Below are 23769 nucleotides of genomic sequence, written 5' to 3'. Positions count from 1 at the left end.
TGATATCGATTTACTATGTATCTCACTTTTGTAGTCCAAGACTGTTTGCAAAAGATATATAAACGCTTTTGCAGGATGAGAAGGGAGGAGAGAGAAAGATAAAACTTTGTTGAGCAAAAAGAACTAATAAGGAACACGTTTTATTGAGCCTTTTATTAAAAGGCCAAACTTGCAGAACCTTTAACAGATACTATCGTCGTTTTGTGAATATTTTCTGAAGTGAAATCAGTTTTTAAAAAATCTTAAAAATAAGTTTCAACCTGTAATGCGAATTTTTGTATCTTACTAGTAAAGAATATTTTTAAGCCTTTGGATTGCCTCGGTACAGTAATAACTTTGTAGTTGCCTCAGTTTGTTTTCATTAAAAAGAAAAATGCAGGGATCGTTCTCTCTGAAATGTCTTTTCTCCCCCTCAAACTAATGCCGTCAGTTAATGTAATTTAAATTTACTTTTGAATTAACCTTGGGTGAGAGTAATGAGACATAAATGAGGCTAAGAAAATCTTTAAGGATGTACACTATTATGTCATGTATGTTGTACTTTCGGAATTTTCTTATTCACTCATTCAATTAAAACGAGGTAATGGTCAGTGTAATAATAAATATTCAATTGTATTCTGTTTGATTATTGCGCGCGCGTGTGTTCTACTGTTGTTTCAGTTTATTTAATTACACGTACCTTCAAAAGTTTTTCAGATGTCTTTACTGTTTATACTTTTTCTTAAGAGTTCCAGTTTTTAACTGAATTTTTAATCTCCATAATTTGCGAGCATTTAAGGGTGAAATTTTATGGATAAAACACCTGTTTAAATGTAAATACTTTACAATATGTAATTCACAATTTTTTAAATGTATAAAGAGTTGAGAAAGTTAATGCCATACAAATAATAATTTTTAAGACTTCGGGAAAACAAAGTACGTGTTTCAGTTATTTTCTTGTCATCTTTGGATCGAAAGGGTTGTTATTATTATTATTTTTTTTTTTTCAAACACCAGGGTCATTTAAACACGTGTAAATATGACGCAATTCCTTGTACAAGCCAATGTGGTGCCATGATTCCAAAACTAATGATGGATGACCATTTAATGTACACCTGTCCCAATAGGAGGCTCAAGTGTGAGCTGTGTGAGCGAGAAGTAACGGCGGAAGTATTTGAGGTTGGTGTTTAAATTACTGTGTGTTTGAGTGAAGAAAATTAATTACTGGAAGCGTATTTATTAGCCTCTTTATTGTGATCTGGGAGATGTAGGTTTATATACAGTGTTGGAAAAAGGAAATATATGAATAAAAATGCAAATATTATTGGAAAGCGCCCTCATCTACTTAACGAAAATGAACTGTTGTGCAAGGTGCAATCACGTGCTTACACTATAAGTGGTTGTCATCCAACAAGTCGGACAGTGTCTCATTAGCATATTACTTATAAAAGTTAGCTTTTATATCCCTTTGCGCGAAATTCAAAACAATCTTTATTCAGTTTAGGAGTGATAGACTAGAGGAAGGCAGCTAATCAATACAAACCACTATCAACGCACGAGGTACTTTTTTTTTTTTTTCATTAGCGAATAGGTGAATTAACTGCCAAATTTATAGTAAGGTGAAAGGCTGAGCATGTTCTGCGTAAACGGGAATTCGAACCCACAATCATGAGATTAGGGGTCGAATGCTATCGCCACTAGACCTTGTTAGGGCGGCGATAAAGATACAAGCATTTTTACTAATCCCGGTAGTATATGGCAAGTTCATTGAAGCTCCTAGGACCGAAATGCTTCTGCTGTTATCAAAGTTGTCGGCTACTCGATGGTACAGAATGAAATGAAAACTTACCTTTCAGCAGAAGTTGAAAATACCTGAAATGATCACTGTCTGTCTGTAATAAAACCAGTTTCAACAAAAAGTTCAAGTTGTTAAAAAGTGATCTTAAGTATCTTTGAATTTGTTTTATACTTGATACAAGACGATCCAATGGGCTAATTGGTTTAAGCACAGAAAGACACAATAGCACAAAGTAGTGTCAATGAATGTGTATCAAATTAAATACTCATTACTTCATTTGGAAAATGAGAAAATTTATTATCTGTTTATTCATTTAGCATATATACATGAAACTGTTTTAATTCAATTTACAATTTCACACCACTTTGCTCCCTTCCATATAAAAATTTATGCGAATATCCATGGTCGCAAAAGTTCTTTATTTATAAAGACATTTTTCATAAGGCGAGTGACAATAGGGGCTATCTGCATCCCTAATTTAGGATTGATATGCCAAAGAAAGGATAGTCAATTCTATGGCTCCTCTTTTAAGACCAAATAGTGAGTGATTTTTGATGACGAGAAACCCACTTGAAATATAAATGTATTTCGTAATGGCAGGTATGGATAATAAATTGTGGGTGAGATTTGATCGCAATTTATGTAAATGTACACACGGCCCGAAAGTCAGGAACGCGTTATCGAGGGCACCTAGTTTGGAAACATAAACTCTCCTCAGATTTGCAGTCCATGTTCTGGTTTATTTTGAACCACAATTTATAGATCTCTATAAATTTTTGAGAAATAATACTAAAAAGATTATCAAATTATTGATTTTTTTTATTAGTACGCTTCAAGTGTTTGTTGTTTTATTTTCCTAAGGCCTTGTAAATCTTTAGCATTTTAGAGCTAGAAACCTATTAGCATTAGACATTAAGTTGGAACTGACTGGCTATTTTCATTGCTGTATTTGTACTTTCACGACCGATTATTACAAAATCTCGCTTTGGTGCTGTGGGGGCGCTGTAAGAATAAAGGTAAAAATCCTTCAATTTGATCAGACAAATAGTTCAAGAATTTGACAGTGAAACCTACTCAATGGTTGCCTTCCAGTTCAAAATTAGGAATGGCAATGCGCAGACAGCTATTTTAATAACTTTCCATAAGACTTTAGCCTGCAAAAGAATTTCATACAAATTTTAAAATTAACCTAAACCCCATTTTAAAAGTGTCTGTAAATACGTTTGATAATAATGATATACCTTATTTTATATTTCTGAATATTTTTTGTGATATATTTAGACGTGACGTATAATTGGTTAAATATGCAGATCCTTGTCTTATACAAAACTGTCTCAAGGCTATTATGCTTTGATACATTATTCTAATTAGCCGATTTCTATTTTCGGAAAAGGATCACATGACTACGTGTCGGTATGAACCTATTCACTGCGAGAACAAATGTGGGTGTAAGATACAACGACGATTCATTAGCACGCACCGACAGAAAGAATGTACCAAACGACTTATCGCCTGCCGGTTTTGTAATAAGGAGTTTGTCTACGATACCTTACAGGTATATCTTATTAACATATTTATTTTTCCATACCGTGTGCATATTACGCTAGCATACTTGCATGACCAATTTGTAAGTATAATAAGGGGAAAAAAATTCTACAGGCGCCAGACGAATGTTTTATCGAAACAAGTAGCGCGTATTTTTTCATTATGCCTGTAAATTGTTCTTATTTTAGTATGATTTCAAATACTACTATGTGGTAGAGTAACAGTGTTTCTCATTATCTAGAAATATACACGAACTTTTCTCGATATTTAAAATAATTTCATTTGTGAGCTTTCCAGATGTCGTAATTATTATCCAGCGGCCAACTGTTTATTTCTGCAAGATATTTTTCCTCCTTTAACCAAACAAAACGTGCAATTCAGTGAAGAAAGAATCCGTGAATAACATATAACCATAATTTATGAATTGGTCATTAATATATGGAGCCTCTTTTTTTACTTGTTCTCCTTTCCCAAACAATACTAAAGAGTCGTAGGATAGGCAGAACTCTCAATATATTATCTGTGTTTCATTTTGTAGATTTTATAAAATTCCATCATATTCTAGATAAAATCGGTATATGAGAAATAAATACACCCCTACATTATCATTTTTTGTCGTTGTAGCTTCACTCGTCTAAATGTCCAAGATATCTAGTCTCGTGCCCTAATCGATGTGATTCATCAAAAATTGCCAGGGAAAATCTTGAGTCTCATCTAAAAGAATGTCCATCACTTATAATGTGCTGTGGCTTTAAAGAGGTGGGCTGCAAGTTCAAGGTGAGAGGAAGTATATTTACATGGAATTTTCTGTAACTTCCTAACTATACAAGCTAAGGTATTTCTGTAACCTTAAATAAATATCCTGGGGAAATCAACATGCTTCGAAATTCTTGTGTACTGTACTCTCCAATGGCCAAGGAATAGCGTGGTTTTTGAGCCACCAACATTGGCTTTTAGAAAATTACAGTTTAATGAAAAAAAAGGAGTTGACAGTTCTGCTTGTAAATTCGATCAAATTCCTTTGTTTATGACTTGTTCATTTACTGTGGGTACAGGTAGCAGAAGGGCCTTTATAATAGAAGTGTCATAAGTACGTGCCCTGTTTCCCTTGAGAGCCAACTGCCTATTGGTTAGTTCAGTGTACGTAATCATGGAGAGATTGACTTGCTGTTACTTGCAAAGTAACGTGGAAAAATACTACGAAAGTTTTGTTTTCAATATTTTGGATTAACTTGTTAATCACATTGTCGTTGTTGGCTTTTAGTTATGAAATAATTTGTGTTTATAGGAGATGATAATACAAATTGTTTTATTTTGAACTCCTAAAAGGTTAAGATTCTTAAATTTTTGGTTTAGGATTGAAAGTAGTTTTGCAAAAAGAAAAATCATCCAACCTTTAACACATTAGTAATGAAAGAAAATCTGAAAGAATTTTCGTCTGAAGTGAAAGATGGAGAGTGCCTGTGCTTTATGGTTCTGATTTTTTCCTCAAAATACATTAAGTTATGTAACGTTACTTTGAAAATTTCATAGTGTATAGTTAATAAAGGTGAAAGCTTGTATGCACTAAAAGTGTTAAGATAAACTATGTTACTAGTGGAATATATCATTGTACTTTCTCAATTTGTGTACACACACACACACACACACACACACATTATGCAGCTAAGTTATTTTGGCCCATTTAATAGTTTGTCTTTTAAACATGTAAGTCTTCATTTAAACTGTAATATCTCAGGTCATAATTTCCATCTGTGATGGGTTGTAACTGATATTACTATAAACCTATGTAAAGTTGAATTTTCTTTATTTCAAAGGCATAATTAAACTAGCATGTTTTTGTTTGTTTTTCTCCCTAGGGTCCTAGATTTGCCATGGAACAGCACATGGAAACAGCAGGAAATGCACACTTATTGCTGATGTGTGGTGTAGTTTCTCAACAGCAACATCAAATCTCGAACCTGTGTAGTGCTCTTGGTAACCTTGCAGTAAATACATCTGGTGTCCTGGTTTGGCGTATCACAGATTATTCCCAAAAACTAGCAGAGGCCAAGACTAAAGAAAGCTATGAGCTTTCCAGTTCACCCTTCTACACAAGTCAATATGGCTACAAATTAATGGCTACCCTTTTTCCTAATGGTAACGGTGCTGGGGAAGGTGGCCATCTTTCAGTATACATTAAAATTCTGCCAGGAGAGTATGACCCCCTGCTTCCCTGGCCTTTTTCACATACAGTGTCATTCACACTATATGACCAGATCAGTTCACCAGCCAAAGCTACTAACATTGTGGAAAGTTTTGTCCCTGACCCCTCATGGGAAAACTTTCAACGTCCCAGCAAGGAACCTAATGCCTTAGGTTTTGGTTTTCCTTGTTTTGTTTCTCATGAAATGTTGAGAAAGAGAAACTATATAAAGGACAACACAATTTATATCAAAATCAGGGTAGATCCAAGTAAAATAATTGCTGTATAAATATGTGCATACAGGATAATATTTCAAACTAAATTTATACTTGCACACATGTGCATTAAAAAATCTAATTATAAATCTTCTTTTCTCAAATTATAACCAGTAAGAGGCTAGTTTTTATTTTTACATATGTATGATACTTGTGTGACTGCCTACTGGACATCATTCAGCTACACAAAAGTATCTACAAGTAAGATAAATTCAAAATTTGAATATTTTTAATACTATACAAAAAAGTTTGTTGCAACCCATTTACTTTGTTATTTGAGACTTATTTGTGATAAACAATTTCGCACATTACTCGAAGGAGCTCAGCTCTCAGTTGTTCAAAAACAACTTTTTTTAAGTAACATTACTGAGTCAACAGGTAATTTTTAAAGACCTGTATTGTTTTAGAACCACCAAAACTAAGAATAAAACTACTGTTAATCAAAGGGGATAAAATGGTTAACTTCTGATACAATCACATGACTGATTCATGAATTTACTGTTACAAAAACACAAAACAAATGTACTTTGTATGTTTCAAGTTGGAACCAAAATACTTTCTTGTATCTCAATGTATTTGTAAAATATAGAACATGCTCAAAATGGTTGAAGTGATGTTACTACTACTACTACTGTGCTCACAACAAAATCCTCAGTCAGTGATGTAGATGTTTTGTATATAGTGAGTGAAAAAAATTAAAACTAATTCACTTTCATTGTTTGCATGTGTCATTATGATTAGATCTTAGCTCATAGTTTAAGTTGTTCTGTGGATCAGTACTGGTATTGTTATATTATTACTTATGTAATAAACAAAAGTAAATGCTTGTAAATAGCAATAACCTTTGCATTTCTGGAATATTTTAAGAGTGAATATAATAACTCTTAGAATCTAAACAGAATTGCAGCTAACTGCAGAACTCATATCCACACTTGCTTTTTATGAACTTGCAAAAGTACACCCAGTGTAAACTTTGTATGCATATGTTCTGTTGTAGTTTGGTACAAAATTTCTCAACTTGAGCAGCTAAACAAGTTAATTAGATTCTGTAAGATCCAAAGTTTCTAAGAATGAAAAATTAAAATTGAGGTGGGCTAGTGATCAACAAACTGGACTTTAAGTTGGAATGTTCAAAGTTTGTATTAAAATACTACAACACACTCATTGCACTCGCAGCTGTGGTGTTCAGAGGAATAACAGTCAATCCCATTCTCCAGGTCAAAGCTCCCAGGGAATCGACCCATCTGGTTATTAATTCAAAATTAGATAAGGCTACACCTGAATGGTCTGTGTTACATAAAGTACTGCCCAAGTTGTAAACATTTCTACATCTATGAAGTTTTTAGAATTGAATTTTAATAGTACACATTGGTTCATAATAATTAATCAGAATTTACACAGATCTGCTTTAACTAAATTTATTACCATTATCATTGATAAGGCAGGTCATGGATTTTGCTGTAGACTGCAGCAGCATAATACAAATAATGCCACATGAATTTTAAATCTGTTACATAGAAACTTGAGAAAAAAACAATTACTTTCAGTTGTAAGGGGCAGGAAAAAACCTTCATTCAGTTTAATACTTTTATTTCTGTTAGTTATTAATTTAATAAAGCTAAAACAAAACTCCAGTCCTTAAAGCTGTCACTCAATACAGCAAGTTCGCTTAATAAACATTTTGTATGTAATTTTACTTCAGAAAAAAAAAGTTCAATAACTTTTAAGAGAGTTATGTACGTACTTGCAGTGACTGGTTGCTGCTGTAGTCTTTATGAAAGTTATTTATATTACAATTTATGAATTGAGATTGGTTATTTTGAAGTCAATGTGGTAATTTAAGAAAAAAGTACTTTGCAGCAATTAACCACGAATTTCAAGCAATAAATATACTTAATAACAAATTTGTTATTAACTATTAGGATTTGTAATGAAGAATGAATTGCTATTGCACTGTTATTAATAAGTAAAAGAGTGAAATGTTAGGGATAATTGTAGGTGCCTTGATAGATAACATGGCAAAAGATTTAATAAACCCTTCTGTTGATAACACTATGCAACACAAATTTTGTTCCTGAATAGTATGTGTTATTTCGCAATTGCAAAAGTACAGAAAATGGCCATTATTCCCTTCAAACTATGCTTTTGTGACCTGGATAAGGAAATTTAGAAATTAACCTAGTTTCTATGTAAAAAGGGGCAAATTTGCACATTTTCATTTACATAAACTCTGAATAAAACATATCAATCACAATTTACATGTATTTATACTAAAGTTATATTGGCCTGGCATGGCCAAGCATGTTAAGGCATGCACTCTCGTAAGCTGAGGGTGGCAGGTTCGCACCCCCATCATGCCAAACATGCTCGCCCCTTTCAGCCATGGGGGGTGTTATAATGTTATGGTCAATCCCACTATTCATTGGTAAAGAGTAGTCCAAGAGTTGGCAGTGGGTGGTGATTACTAGCTGCCTTCCCTCTAGTCTTACACTGCTAAATTAGGGACGGCTAGCACACATAGCCCTCGAGTAGCTTAGGGCAAAATTCAAAAACAAACTAAAGTCGAACAAGAATGTTTAGAAGGGAGTAGTTTTTCGAGGTTTGCAACTGTAATGTAAATCACTTTCACGTTTCAGCCCCAAATATAGTCTCCCATCATGTTTTTGTTATACGCTCCCAGGTCACAAAAGCAAAGTTTGAAGAGAAAATATAGGTCTTTTTCCATTTACTTGAGGCATAAGCAATTAGGAAATAACACTTTCTGTCCAGGAACAAGAAAAAGTAAAAATTTTGTTACATAGTGTAATACCTGTTACCTGATTTTCATAATTTCTCTTCCTACAAAACAAATGTAAACCATGTGTCTGCTACAAGCCAATAATAATAATAATAATACATGAAATGTTATTAAAAGTTCCTACAATAATAAAAAATGGTTCCAAACCACATATATATGTATGTTACTATCAATTTTAGATGAAAAATAAAATTGTTGCTACTACATTTGTTTAAGACTCGTAAATTAATATGCAGGATTATATGGGGATTCTCTTTATTAAAATACTTTTCTACTAATTGTGAGCTCTTCAGCTCTAAAATCTTTATTTTTAAGGCAATATTGTTGCCCCAGAAAGGCACCTATAAGAGGACCAAAAGTTTGCAAATATATTAAGTATTTTAATGTATAGAGAACAGCACATGTAAAATTCTACAAACTACAACTCCTATCAGAGCAATTTAAACCTTTCTTAATAGTATTCATACTTTTATATAAGAAAGATAAACACCTGAGAACCTTGATTACAAGTTTTTAAACTAGATTTGCTAATGGAAGGTTCTCTCTTAGAAAAGCAGAAGTAAACAGACAGAATCTACAGCCCATTCTAAATACTAATTAGTATATCCCTTTGAAATATGGGTATTGTTAACTCTTGATGACAAGTGTTAACGGATAAATCAATTATGCAGTAACTATTTAAAACAAAAAAAATTGCCTACAATATTCACAAGACTATTAGTATATTTATAGTTTCAACCTTGGTCAGCTGTGATGCACCAGGTGGGTTACTTATCATAAACAATTATATGTCTATTAAACAAAAGAGAGAGAAAAAAACAAATTGTATCAGGTACTGTATATACAAAAATGATTGGGAATTCTGGCACATTGTAGCATCCAATAAACTGACCTGAATATTCAAGTTATAAGCCAGAACTATAACTGTGGCATGCTAAACATGGTAATGTCTGAAGGTAGTTATCATCAATTTATAAACCACCTTATACATATCCAACCAAACAATCTACCAAAGACTAAGACATTTTTTTTGTTGTATTATAAGAAATATCTTGCTGACAGCTGCTACCACTCTTGACTCTCTGATGTGCCAAATGAAGAAACCTAGAAAAAAAACGAATTCAATTATTAAAAGGAAAATAATGTTATTTACCTATTTATATGTAGCTCTTCCTTTCATACTCAAAATACAAGTCTACATCAGGGTCAGAAATAAGGATCTGATTATAAAGGCTCAAGGGACTTGCTAATTGCAGGACACATTTGTAATATGCTAGAGAAATGAGATAATTAACCAATACATTTTTCTTGCTTATAATTATAGAATTTGTTATGTTAAATCCTTTTGAACTGTACAGAAATATTTCTCTTCCCTAATAAATCAGATACTTGCACTCACAGAGTGGCCTGTAATACATTGTGCAATGGCCTTTAAAAGTAGGGAAAATGAGATTTGAGAACTATAAAAATATTAAATACAAAACTAAAACGTTATAATTTTGTTGTGCAGGCCACTGGTTAGGCCTTATTTGGAGTAATTTGCTTAGTCTTGAACTCTTCACTTCAGGAAGGGCATTGAATTGTTGAAAAGATTTCAGAGGAGAGCTCCAAGAATGGTACAGAGATGAAAATGTTGTTACATGAGGACAGGTTAACATCTCCAAAATTTTCTTTCTTGAAAAGACAAAAAGAGAAGTTAGAGGGGATCTCAGTGATGTGTTTTAAACTATTAAGTAAACTATGATATATTTGTATGTAATGATAAAAATTGTAAAACAAAGGGAAAGAAATATACATTTGGCAGGGTAGAAGTTACCTTCAGCTTAGTTTGATTTTTCTTACAGGGTGGTTAACCTCTGGAATGAATTGTCTTCAGATGTGATCAATACAGTAAATCTAAGGAAGTTTGGAAGAAGGCTAAATAAACATCTGAATGATAAGAACTGTCTTTCAGTTATGTTTCGTTTTTGTATTTAAACTTTAATTTAGTGTGCATGTTTGTCCCTAAACCTCATTTAAACTTCTGATCATGGAAGGTTGATTGTTTCTGATTAGGTTACATAATTATTTAAATAAAATGTATGAAAAGTGAAAAGTACAAAGATAAACACCTTGAATATAAAACAAGTAAAAATTATTTGGATATTCAAAATATAACATTTTTGGTCAATGATAAATAAAAACGGGTTTCCTTATTTTCTCAAAGGTAACACTGAAGTTAATATAAAATTTTTAAATTTATACTAATGCTACAACACAAGTGTAAGTAAACTTTTGGTGTAAATAAACTTATGAAGGAAATACAAGTACTTTCAAATATAATTTTCTCATCCTTAACTTGCTAAAACATCATTGCTAATTTCTCCCATCTTATCATAAATTCAGTGCATCAAAATTATCACAGAATTGGTGAGAAATCAAGGCAACCAAACAGGCCCATCACCAATTTAGAAATTCCTGGGAATTCGAGTCCCTGCTGTTGCAACCACTATGTATAAATGTACAAATATGAAATATAAAAGTACCTTAACATAAATATAATAAAATATCTTAAATACAATAAATATTTCACAGAAATCACTAGTGAATGAAGTTACTCTGGAGAGTTGTTGCTGTTTAGCATCTTATGGTGCAAAGTAACTAGGTTATCTGTGCCAAACAACCAGTAAAAAAATTAAATAACAGCAAAGGTATTGTAAAGTGTAAATGAAAATTATGTTAAAAGAAAAAGTGGTCCAACATTGGGTAAAAAATTAAATAAAATTAAAAAGGCCAATGGTCCTCAAAAGATAAAAACACTTGTAAGGTGAACAGTGTCATCAAACCAGTGACACTATTCAATGTCAGAAGTAAACCCATGTCTAAAATGGTGTCGTCGCTCATGGTCATAATGACTGCATGACAGTAAAATGTGGGCTATTGTGACTTGAGTGTCACACAGATAACACACTGGTGCATCAATCCTAGATAACAGAAAATGATGAGTTAAAACCTGTGACCAATGCATAGCCTAGCTAGGACAACTTCCTCCTTCCAATCCTTACAGAAGCAAGATGACCAAAGAGCAGAAAAAGGTTTGATCTGGAAAAGCTTGGTATGTTCTCACTTCAAATCATCTGTCAACTGGCATGGAGTGGAACCTTGAATACAGGACCACAGTCCATGTATGGAACAGGCATGGCAGTGATAACACCAGAGCAGACAGACTAAATTGCAGTGTCAGCTGGCTTGTTCCCTTGAATACCAATGAGGCCTAGTATCCAGAAAACTGGATAGAAGTAGATGATAAAGAGAAATGGGCCACTCAGTTCTGAATATCAAAGATAATAGGGTGAGAACTAACATGAAGAGATTCCAGGACCAGTAGAGAACTAAGCAAGTCAGCATAAATAATATAATTCATGTATTGCACAGCTTCTACATGATTCAGGGCAAGATAAATATTGTACAATTTGACAGAAAACAAAGAAATTGTAGAGGGGATCCTGTGTGCAACAACCAAATCATGACAAACCATGGCAAAGTTCACAGAGTTACCTGATTTCAAACCATCCATATAAATGAGAATGGAAGGATGGTTTGAAATATGTTCACAAATAAAATACAGTACTTCTGTATTTGTAGTATCTGTCTTCTTCAGATGACTCAAAACAATATCACATTTGAGGATGGTAATAAGTCTTGGTGAGATGGGCTGATCTGTGAAGACAGTAACATCATCCAAGAACAGACCCAATTCCCCAAATTCACCTGGATACGAAGGCCAAAAAGAATGATGGTGGACCATTTATTCTGAAAAAACATGGCCCACTGAAGGAAAAAAAACAACAACCCCAGGTAAGATGCTGTGATAAAGATCAAAGTTTTGAAGCATACAGTAAAGTTAGTTGAGACTCAGTGTACAAACACTGGACTGGAGCAATATGGAAAGCCCCAGTGCAGAGCCAAAGCCCCAGATGGTGAGTGGGGTTCAACATCTTCAAAGTTTAGGTGCTGGTAGAGCCATAGACCAGAGAGAGACCCATAGTCTAGTTTTGACTAAATGAGGACATGATAGATCTTGAACATAGAATATTGACCATATTCCCAAGAGGTGGAAGAGTGGACACAAAGGATATTCAGTGCCCTTGTACACTTGATGAACAGCTGCTTGATGTGTGGAAAGTAAGTCAGGAGTTTCAGCCCAAAGAACTTTGCCTCTGGGACAACAGGAAGCATAACCTCATGGAAACAGAGCTTGAGACTGGAGTGAACACTCCACTGGTGGCAAAAGTGCATGCAGATGGTTTTAGAGAAAGAAAAGGTAAAACTGTTTGCTGAGGTCCACTTCAGTAAATGAGTGAGGGCAGTCTGTAATTGCTGCTCAATAAACCTCGTGCTTAACAACTGACACAAGATATGGAAGTTGTTGGCATAGACTCCACTTGCAAATTTACAGGGAGTTGTCCAGAGTGGCATTAATCTTTATAATGAAAGCTGTGACACTCAAGATACAGCCCCAAGTGACACCTGTGAGAAAGAGTCAAACCCATATGAACATGGAATAGCCAGTCCATTAAAATATTTTTGATGAAAATGGACAAATGGCCAAGTAACCCACATGTATGAAAGTTTCGCAAATGTCATACCTCCACATAGCTTTCTCAAGGTAAAAAAAAAACAGAAACAAGATTTGTTACTTCAGAAAATCTTCCCTAATTGATGTTTAAAATCTAATGAGGTGATCCACCATGAAGTTGTGTTATCAAAACCCACTATGGGTGGGCACAACAAGATTGATTGATTCAAGGAACAAAACAAGATGAGCAATAACCATCCTCTCTAAGGTCTTACAGACAACTCCTCAAAGCAATTGAAGACAGTTTGAAGGAGTCTTGAGATCCTACTCTAACTTGGAAAAAGAGAGGACAACAGAAAAAGCATACTCCTGCCAGATCTCTTTAAAAAAAACCAGAAGATTGGTTGGTTGGTTGATTTAGTGTTTTAGGGCACAAAGCACCAAGGCTATCTCCGCCAAACGTCTGTAAAAAGGTAAAAGTAAAAGTAGTAAAATTCATAAAAGGAAATGAAGGTAAAACAAAACAGCACTGAAAAACATAAATACATTAAAACCAATGTTGACATCTAGTCTACAATGTTAAGAGAGAAATCAGAGTAAAAGAAGTTGTAAAAGACTTTCTATAGCATAATGGTAACTTTCATAACCTGCCAGGAAGACACGAACCACCGTCAGTCACCTGAAGTTGGCCTTTCCAGTCCTGGTGTCGAGTTATTTAATGTTCTCACCATTTTCTAATTTCAAATCAAGCTAGAGATATTGCAACTCTTAAAAGGGAACCACAACAAAAAAGGTTTAATGAAGAAATATAAAACACTTAAATGACATTAAAAAGATTAATGACCGTTAAAAAACTAAAAACTTTATCAAGGTGGACAGTGTTATCATCACCAATAACACTAATGTTACAGATAAACTTGGGACAGAACATGTTTAAAACAGTGCCATAGTTAAGAGTCCTAATGATGGCAAGAAAGTATAATGTGGCTTATAGTGATCTGAGTGTTACACAAACTACACATTGGTGCATCAGTTCCAGATAAAAAAAAATGATGAGTCAAAAAATCTGTGACCAATGCATAGTCTAGTCAGAACAACTTCCTCTTTCTGATCCTTATGGAAGCAAGACGGCCAAAGTCCAATATAGGGTTTTATTTGGAAAAGCTTGTTTTTGCATTGCTCTATCCAAGTCGACTGCCAGCTGGCACGTAGCCAAGCCTTGAATACAGGACCATAGTCCATGAATGGAATAGGCACAGTACAGATAGTGCCAAAAAAGATAAATTTAGCTGCTGTGTCTGCAAGCTCGTTCCTGCGAATACCAACATGGCCTGGTATCCAGAAAAACTAAATAGAAGTAGATGTTAATAAGAAATGGGCAAGTCAATTTTGAATATCAGCAAGAACAGGGTTTGAACCAACGTGAAGTGATTCCAGGGCCAGTAGAGAACTGCCAGACCGATGAAGGGCCATCTTCAGTTCCACCAGTGTAAAGGGACAAATATAGTCAAAGAGACAGTCAGTTCAAAAGGAAAGAGGTGAACTCTCTGCCCGAGTCTTGATGGCCAAGAAGGTAGGGGAACAAGCAGAAGTGCTAGTTACCCAGCAAAAGCTTTCACCTAGAGTATTGGCAATGCTCCAGACATCAGCTACCTCTTAGCCATCAGAGAGTATTATCGAGAGGGGGACAGAATTGTAGTGACCACTGACCTTTCGAACCCTGTCCCATATGACCTTGGAACTGGTGGTAGTAGATATGCTATTTGTGAACTTAATCCAAGATTCCTTCTGGCTTTGACGCCTTACCCACGTAGCATGTGCACGGGCCCGCTGGAAAGCAATGCGGTTTGAAAGTATGGAATATCTACAGAAAGTATCCCAGGCCTGTTTTTGAGTCTTCTGTGCCATGAGGCAGGCAGGATTCCACCGGTGACAAGGATATAATGAAAAACATGTTGATGTTTTAGGAATACACTGAGCAGCTGCTTGCATAATACAGTCAGTTGCTGCTGCCACACAATCGTCTATTGATGGCTGACAGATGATGGCAGGATCAAGTTCTGCAAGAGCAATGAAAGTGGACCAGTCTGCCTGATCTAGCTTCCACTGGGGCAAGTGGATAGAGTGGCATCCACCATGGCCAGTCTCTCTCAAAAGTATAGGAAAATGATCACTGCCTAGTGGATTATTGTCAACCCTCCATGAGAAATGGAAGAATAATGAAGGGGGCAAACTGAGAGATCAAAATGCAGTAAAGGACTGACTAGGTGTGTGAAAGAGAGGGGTGTAAACAACTACAGTTAGCAGTGTGGTTCTAGTTTGCACTTGTAGGCATAGTAGTCTTTGCCACCACAACATGTACATGTTAAAAAGCCAAAACAGGATGTCTTTGAATGATCAAATCAGAGATACTGGAAACATCTGAGAGGGTTGGAAATGTATGACCATACCTTAGTTCCAATAAACTGCCATTATCATGGCAGGTGGAAGTGGTGATGCAAATGTCAAAGTCAGAACATTAGTAGGCATCATAATTCTCTCCTTGTCTTGGAGATTCGGCACACTCCAGAAATGCCTTGGCTAAAAAAAACAGCGAGGATCTCTGGCTCATGAATGTTCTTCAAGACTCTCTCAACAATAACTCCTCTTGAGGAATTTAGGGTAGCATGAGGAGTAACCTTAATGAATATATTCCTAATGCTCTTCAAACTCATGAGGAGTTTGGTGAGTTGTGAAGTTATTTTGACCAAGATGTCTTCTGAGCACAGCTTCTTTACTGACTTGGAGAAGCCAGCAAGCCTCTCTAATCCCTTTTGAATGAAAAAGGGGGACATCTGCCCTAAAGATTTCTGAGACAATAAATGCAGAATGAGAAATCAAGGTGTTGAGTCCAACTTTGAAATGGTGACTGTATAACAGAGTTGTCTATATGTGATTGTTTTCCAATAATCTATTTTTTCTGTTGTTTTATTTTTTTGTTTGTGAATGGGGCTATCCATAATAAAATAAGAACATCTCAAAGCCAGCTGTCCCCAGCCACCATGAAGCCCTACAATGCCAAACAACAATATTGCAGCAACCCCAGGGTTTCATGACCAGTATACCCAAACACCAGCATCAGACACAATGTCCACAAGACCTGTTGAGAACATCCAACACTGGTACTCAGATGAGCCTAGACCAAGTGGACCAGCCAACTAATCCTGGGAGACCACCCCAAGGCTGCCCCTCTATAGGAATTCCAAGTCAAAGTGGTGTGTTAGACCCCACACCAACCAGGATCCTCTCCTCCTTCCCTTCACAGGTCACCACTCATGGCAAACACATGGGTGAACATTCAGATCCTAGATGAGGTAAACTGAAATCACAGAACCTTTTTTTGGAGATCCCCTTACCACACACAGGAATCCACCTCAAGGGGTCTTGACAAGAGAGCTAGATGGTTATAAAAAAAATGAAGAAAATACTTGTTTTTTAAATTAGTGAATGTGAAAGCTTCTAAATCTTTACTGCTATATTTTACTCTTTCTCTAAACAGTCATTATCTGGTAGTTATGTATCAAGAAAACTTGTAGCTTTATGACAAGTGCTGCATGCACATGCAAGTTTTGATGAGAGATACAACACCATATCTCAGTAGTTAAATTATTGAACAGAAAATTGTTATACAGAATTCAATAGTGACTTATGAACAGCAAAACTGCTTCACGTACGTATAGGACAAAGTGTTTGTTTACTCACTTGACGTAACTGGTACAGCTTATTCAAAGTATTTGTCAAAAGAGGGCGAACTGTATTAATTTCCAATAAAGTAAGGTGATCAAGTTTAGCATGGGTTTCTTCTCCCTTTATAAATGCATCAATGGAACTTCGTAATTTGGCCATTCGAATATCCCAAATGTCTTTTATCAATGTCTGAATATCCTCTGCATGAGGAATATCCATAGGAGCTGTACTTAGAAGTAGCTGAGTTATTTCTCTGTAGTGTGGACTGGGCATCACAGTAAAATATTTACTATCATATTCTTCTTGTTTCTTCTCTTCTAAAAAATCTTTGTTCATCCAGTGAAGAGGTAGCAATCGACACTTCTGTCTTTGTTTCAAGTTAACAGCTAACCACAAAGGCACTTGAACAGGCAAACTGGGAACAAATGGACCTACATCCCCAGATATAAGATAAATTTTCCCATGAGAAAAATTAGGAAAAACTGTTACAAGTTCTTTCTCAGCAAGAAACTCAACTTCTGCTGGAGACATTGTACCAACTCCAAGCTCCCTGAAAATTAAAGACTCCAGATTTAAGGTATACAAAGTAACATTCCAATACATCTTCCACAATACATTTTAAAAATTATAAACAACACATTATTATTTAGTGTTTCTTTTAGAAATGAGATAAATATTTGTAGATCATTAGCGTTATTAGGACTATAAAAATTCTTCTAGCTGTTCCATTATTCTACAATATCTTAAATCAAAACATTTCTTTAAATAAAAATATATAAACTAAGATCATTGTTTTATAAAAGTTGAAATAACTTTATTATAATTTGAGTAGGCTTTTAGAAGTTGAATGTATTTTTTGTCTTTCTTACAAGGAACAGTAATCTCACAAGATTTTTTTTAAAAATCAAAGAGCACTAAGCACAACAGTGTAAGGGTTCTTTATTATTACCTAAAATTAAAATTTTATATTGAAATCAATATTTTTGTAAATAAGTACATAGTAAACAAACTAAATCATACAAGCCATAAATAAGCTGCCTAAAGAGGAAAATATTTTTAAAAATATGTCAGTGCCTTGGCATCATAAAACACAAACAAGGTTTATATATACTATTATAAAAATATAAATGATAACACGTAATTGAAAAAAAAATTAATATCAGAACATTGTATATTTGCACAACTCTCCCTGTGCAATGTCTTATAATGTGAATTAATATCCATAGAAAAGTCACAACAAATTTTAAGCTCTAGTTAAATTTTAAGTGGACTGCTAAATAAGGCAGTCATATGAACATTTCAATTCTAAAGTTCAATTACAAATATGGCAATTTGAAAAAATATGGCGTCTAGCAACAACAAAAGCAAAGCATAATTTTTACCACAATAAAGAGAACAAAAAGAATCTCATTAGATGCCAAACCTCAACATAATAATGTATAACGAGTTTAATACAAGTTTTAAACAAACTTAGACAAACACAAATAGCCAATGGTACTGTTAGTAATGGTGTTGTAATGTAATATAAAATGCACGTCTCTCTTCTATTTACATTAACAATCTACAATACACAGAGGCATGGGTAATTAGACATTTAAGTTGTAAACAAATGTCCTACATTTACTTGTGGGGTAAGAAAATCCATCATTTATATATATATATATATATATATATATACATTAGATACTTACAAACAGTACTCTTTAATGTTTTACCACGGTGTTGTGCAACAATTACCACTAGCTCTAGCTAGCTAATTAACATGAATTTTTTCAAGTAATTTCCCTGAAAACTAAATATTCGATTCATATATACGGTGAAGTATTCTGCTGAATTGATGGCGGATTTAAACAATTCGTTTTATATTACATAAACTGAATACATTTCCAGACAAATATAACACCAATTGCCACACTTTGGCCTTTACACAAGAACATTAACTCACTTCGTTTAATTTCTGGTTTTACTATTCATCTTCAAATGATATCAATAAAGAAAAAACAACTTACATTGTAATCAAGAACTATGTCAAACGTCACATAATATTTCGCCAATTCAACTAGTTCCTGAATGCTTTAATACGACGTAACTAGTTTACTCACCATAAACAAAGTTTTAGTCTTATTTCGCGCCACTTTCAAACATGTCTCACCGCTAGATGGGTAATCACTAAAATTACAAAAAGGTATTGAAAATAAATAAAACACAACAGTAAAGTGTAGAGATAGAATAAATTGAACGCAATTTTTAAAATAAATATTTAGAAATCTGTGGAAATTAATAATTAGTTTTAATATTACAAATCATACGTCATGCAACCATTAAAAGTGATAACTTTAAATAAAAAGACTAAGTTTAAAATTCAAATAAGAGTAATAATATAAATTGTTTGTAGTAAATACTATGCCGAAAATCTATTCAATCATTTTATTATATTTTACACATTGTTGCTAATATTGAGAAATATAATACACAAATATAATACCATTATTGTAATAAATATACAGATTTTGGCATATTAAAGTAAAATATATTCGCAAATTTGTTACTCTTTTTTAGGCTGTATTTTTATATTTTAATTGGTTTGAAAAGTCACGAATGAACCGGATATCACATTGGTGCCAAATAATTAAAATGAATCTGTCCAACAAAGAACAAATTACAAAACTTTTTTAGTAACATTCTTGTAAACTAGATGTCGGTAGTGTTTTCGCCAGTCTCTCTTTCGCTACAGGGTGCGGACTGATTATATCCCAGTAGATGTTACAAAAATGTCCATCCAGATTGTTACGAGCCAAAAATTATCTTCTTCTCTTACAATAATGCTATAAGAATGATCACTGATATAATAACCCAAGACTGCAAGATACTACACGATGATTCTTCTCTGATAATTTAGACGTATTTCTTCCCTTCTTCAGCAGTCAGAGCAATATTGAAGTTGGTTAGTCGTTAGATACACATTTACAACAATTTGAATCAACATGAGCCATTATACACTTTATTGTGTTTTTAGCAAAAATTGTGTATTGACAATCGTGTTTACTATTTCCTGATAACCGTGTTTATTTTACTCTTTACAAACTGACTACGATTCTCTGGTGATTGTCTTTTTTCTTTCTTTTTATTTACTGTTTTATCTGTGAACGCCATGCTGTCACATTTTGTTGTCGATATTTGAAAAATTCAATTCTCTTTTTTTAGAATTGAAGAATAATTTTGGCATGCAAATAAAAAGCCATTAGATACTTTAATAAATAGATATTGAAACTGCACTTCACTTTTATGTGTAAAATTTATATTATTCTCACTCTGAAATGAAAACTGCGATTGGATTAAGATTATTGGATTCATAACATTTTTACGTTTAATAATATTTACTAAAAAAAAAGTATTTACGAACATGATAAAGACACTTTTATCTATTTTTCTTGTGGCCAAATGAGAGGATTGGGAAGACCAACGTCTAGAGTGACTTACAACTTTTGTCTTGTTAGAATGTTATGTCCATTTGTAGTTTGCCTCAATTTATCTTCTTTCTTGATCACTGGAAGCAGTTTTCTACCTTTTATTACCATATGGAGTTGAAATCCTGTAGTTTTAGAGCAGTGTCAATTAACATACTGTAAAGCTTCTAATCAACTGACCTATTTATTCGTGAATTGGTTTCTTTGCCAGTGTTTAGGTGAGGGATGTATGTTTAGTAGATTATTTGCCAAATTTTTCCAGTGCCCTCTCTCTCTTTGATTCTACAAAGAGATTTCAACACCTTCCAAAATCTGAACTGCACACGACATTTTCCATCGTCTCACGCCTTAACCCACCTGGTCATGTCGGGCCTAATTAATTATTTAATATATAATCTGTGAGTCAATGGGAAAGAATTTTGGAGATGGGGTTGATACAGAGGTGTATTACGGCTTCTAGTCAGCAAGTTAGAACTCAAAAATATAAACGCACTTCAATAAAAGTCTCGGTTTATTAAGCACAAAAACTACACTTTACAGTCATAAAAATAAAATCACTTCTCACTAGAATTTAGCCATAAAGATGCAGAATTTAAAGAAATGTTTTCTCTTTGACTAAATAGTAGCTTTGTTTTCATGCAGTTAAAGCACTTACCCACCTTATAGCAATATTTAAACTTTAATGAACTTTCATTAGCCAGGTGGTTAAGGCATTCGACTCGTTAATCCGAGGGTAGCGGGTTCGCATCCCCGTCGCACCAAACATGCTCGCCTTTTCAGCCGTGGGGGCGTTATAATGTGATCAATCCCACTATTCGTTGGTAAAAGAGTAGCCCAATTAGAGACGGCTAGCGAAGATAGCCTTCGAGTAGCTTTGCACGAAATTCTAAAACAAATAACAAATTATTTATTTTATCGGTACACATAAGGGGATGCCAAAGTTACTTTTTCAGAAAAATGTAAGAACAATATTTTCTAAGATGCATTGTCAAGCTCTCCAAAAAGCAAAATTTGAAGAAAAAATTAAATATATTGAAACTATACTTCCAATGAAAAATTCAGGTAATGCCTGACCGTAAAGAAAGCATACATACAACATATCAAATAATTACCTTTAAAAAAATTTATTTTCAGTCAATTCAATTTACCTGACCAGGCATGGCCAGGTGATTAAGGCACTTGACTCGTAATCCGAGGGTCGCGGGTTCGAATCTCCGTCACACCAAACATGCTTGCCCTTTCAGCCGTGTGGGCGTTATAATGTGGCCATCAATCCCACTATTCGTTGGTAAAAGAGAAGCCCAAGAGTTGGCGGTGGGTAGTGATGACTAGCTGCTTTCCCTCTAGTCTTACGCTGCTAAATTAGGGACAGCTAGTGCAGACAACCGTCTTGTAGCTTTGCGCGAAATTCAAACCAAACCAATTTACCTGGATATGAAAAACACCTTGTTGGCTATCATAAACACTATTGCTATTGAAACGTAATCAATTTCAATGTAGTTTATTTCTTTGTTGTTAGAGTAAATCCACTTTGGGCTATCTGCTATGTCCACCATAGCGAGTTGAGCTCTGGATTTTAGCGTTGTAAGTCCGTAAACTCTTACTGCTGTCCCAATCGAGCACACAAATTTCGATTACATGCTGCAGTAGATTATTTTAAAATAATTTTATATTGCCTGTCAAAACAAGATGCTTTATTTATTTTTCTTGCTTTAATTTGCTTCTGAATAAAGAGGCAACAAAAGCCTAAGGTATCTGAAAATATAAAACAATATACGTATCGTAAAGTAAACAGCGACATTGAGTGACAAATTAAACCAAAGGTTATTAAAATAACACTTTTACTGCCTTAAACCAAAAGGCAGCGAAAACAAAGTAATAGGCCTAATAGAATAGGGTTGGTTGGTTGGTTTGGTGTTTTATGGCGCAAAACAACTAGGGTATCTTCGGCAAAACAGAAGGGCAAGTGAACACAAAAGAGAGGTTGTATATCGCAAATCAATAATATTATAAAGACCTAATATATAGATCGGGAGGAATAGGTACCAACCTGCTCTAAAAAACGTGTAATTCTTTTACTAGAAATTTTACGTAGAAAAAAGTCAAAAATCGGTCATTCTGATGTTAAATAGATATTACAGTCTTGGAGAATCGTTCAAGTCATTATAACTGACTGAAAGGGCCATCCAGTGTTTTACGATGCTCCGCTTATTTTCTCCCCTCAAGGAATGTATCCCCCCTCTCTATCTGTTCGTGTCGACTTGTATGTTCTCAACCAGAAATGGAATTTAGTGTTTCATAGAACTAATAATATGTACATTTTCACTTAATACTAACAGAACAGATAGTGAACAAATTTCCAGAGAATTGGGTATAAACGAAGTCAAACTTGAGTAAATTCATCTTTCCTCAGCGGAAAATGGCCATCGAAAACTATAAATCTTATGTTATAATTTAACTCTAATTTCTTTTATTGTATTAGATATTTTAAAATTTTAAAGTTGGGGACAACTGAAATACAGAGGGGGGAGTATGTCATTAAAAGTCTAGTGAGTAAGTATTTAAATATTTGAAAATTAGGAAAAACATGGCCAAAAACGTTTGAGTAAAATATTAAGTTTGTAAAAAATACTTAGCGCAATATAGTGGACGAGTGATTTTTTTGTAGTCTTATTCTAAAATATTTTTGAAGACATCTTGCTTGTTTGTTAGTGAATGTAATATTATATCACATTTCGTTTTCTTGCGATATTAGAAATGTTTATTTCACTATCTTTTTAAATATTAATTAAGCCCTCTTCAAACGTTATAGTTATACTGAATTAATTCTACTCAGCATTAGCAAATCTAAATTTACGTAGGTGTTAGAATACATTATTTTTAATATATGATTGTACAGTGTGGCCCGTAAGTACCTACCCATCCATATATCTTATGTATCCAGTGTATGTGTGCTGTCCCTCATTCTTGCTGCATAATATTATGAGACACCATGTTCTGTGACACATTTTCAAGTGTAAATGGGCTTACATCGGCCATATTTCTCTGAAAAAAAATTTATAATACATGCGTAATTGAATATAGCATAATAACATATTGATGGGTAGGGACTTACGGGCCTCCCTGTAGAGGCACAATTATTCAATACATTAATCATTAGTTATTAATTTAATGATTTTATTTTCTTCATTTAAACGTGGAATTGCAGTAATATGTCTCTTAGTCGTAAGCTATCTGAGCAGTGGTTGTTGTTAATGATGGGACAAATAGGATTTTACTATTTTAAGGTTGTAATATTTAAATAAATATTGAATGAGGCCAAAGAAGTTATATTGCCATTGCATAGGACATTGGTTAGGTCAGATTTTGAGTGTTGTTCACGCCTGGACTTCTTATCTGGTAAAGAATATTGAATTGTTGGAAATATTTCAGTTGAGGA

The 23769-nt window shown here is 34.1% G+C and overlaps 2 protein-coding genes across 9 annotated transcripts in view; one reads left to right on the top strand and one right to left on the bottom strand.

Moving 5' to 3' along the window:
* LOC143253756 (TNF receptor-associated factor 4-like) overlaps window positions 1-6498 on the top strand; it is a 30636-nt gene extending 24138 nt beyond the window's left edge. For 5 of the 6 annotated variants that reach the window (XM_076508080.1, XM_076508077.1, XM_076508078.1 and 2 more), the window contains 4 exons: window positions 997-1158; window positions 3171-3332; window positions 3947-4099; window positions 5182-6498. In XM_076508080.1, the coding sequence (XP_076364195.1) occupies window positions 997-1158; window positions 3171-3332; window positions 3947-4099; window positions 5182-5796 (1092 nt within the window). In that variant the 3' untranslated portion in view covers window positions 5797-6498. The remainder of the gene's footprint in view (window positions 1-996; window positions 1159-3170; window positions 3333-3946; window positions 4100-5181) is intronic. The other variant, XM_076508083.1, reaches the window with a different exon arrangement.
* Window positions 6499-7187: 689 nt separating this feature from the next.
* Psf2 (DNA replication complex GINS protein PSF2-like protein) lies at window positions 7188-19022 on the bottom strand. 3 transcript variants are annotated; one of them, XM_076508084.1, is made up of 3 exons: window positions 18873-19022; window positions 16879-17413; window positions 7188-9683 (listed from the first exon to the last, which is right to left on the bottom strand). In XM_076508084.1, coding segments are annotated over exons 1-3 (576 nt in total). In that variant the 5' UTR covers window positions 18875-19022; the 3' UTR covers window positions 7188-9644. The 3 variants fall into 3 exon arrangements, with proteins under 3 accessions (XP_076364199.1, XP_076364201.1, XP_076364200.1); XM_076508086.1 differs by having other exon boundaries at window positions 18966-19010; XM_076508085.1 differs by lacking the exon at window positions 18873-19022 and adding an exon at window positions 18555-18822.
* Between the last annotated feature and the right edge of the window lie 4747 nt (window positions 19023-23769).

This window comes from Tachypleus tridentatus, chromosome 6 (genome assembly GCF_004210375.1).
Source record: "Tachypleus tridentatus isolate NWPU-2018 chromosome 6, ASM421037v1, whole genome shotgun sequence".
Lineage (NCBI taxonomy): Eukaryota > Metazoa > Arthropoda > Merostomata > Xiphosura > Limulidae > Tachypleus > Tachypleus tridentatus.
Note: the sequence above shows the minus strand (reverse complement) of the source record. Positions and strands in the feature narration are given on the sequence as shown.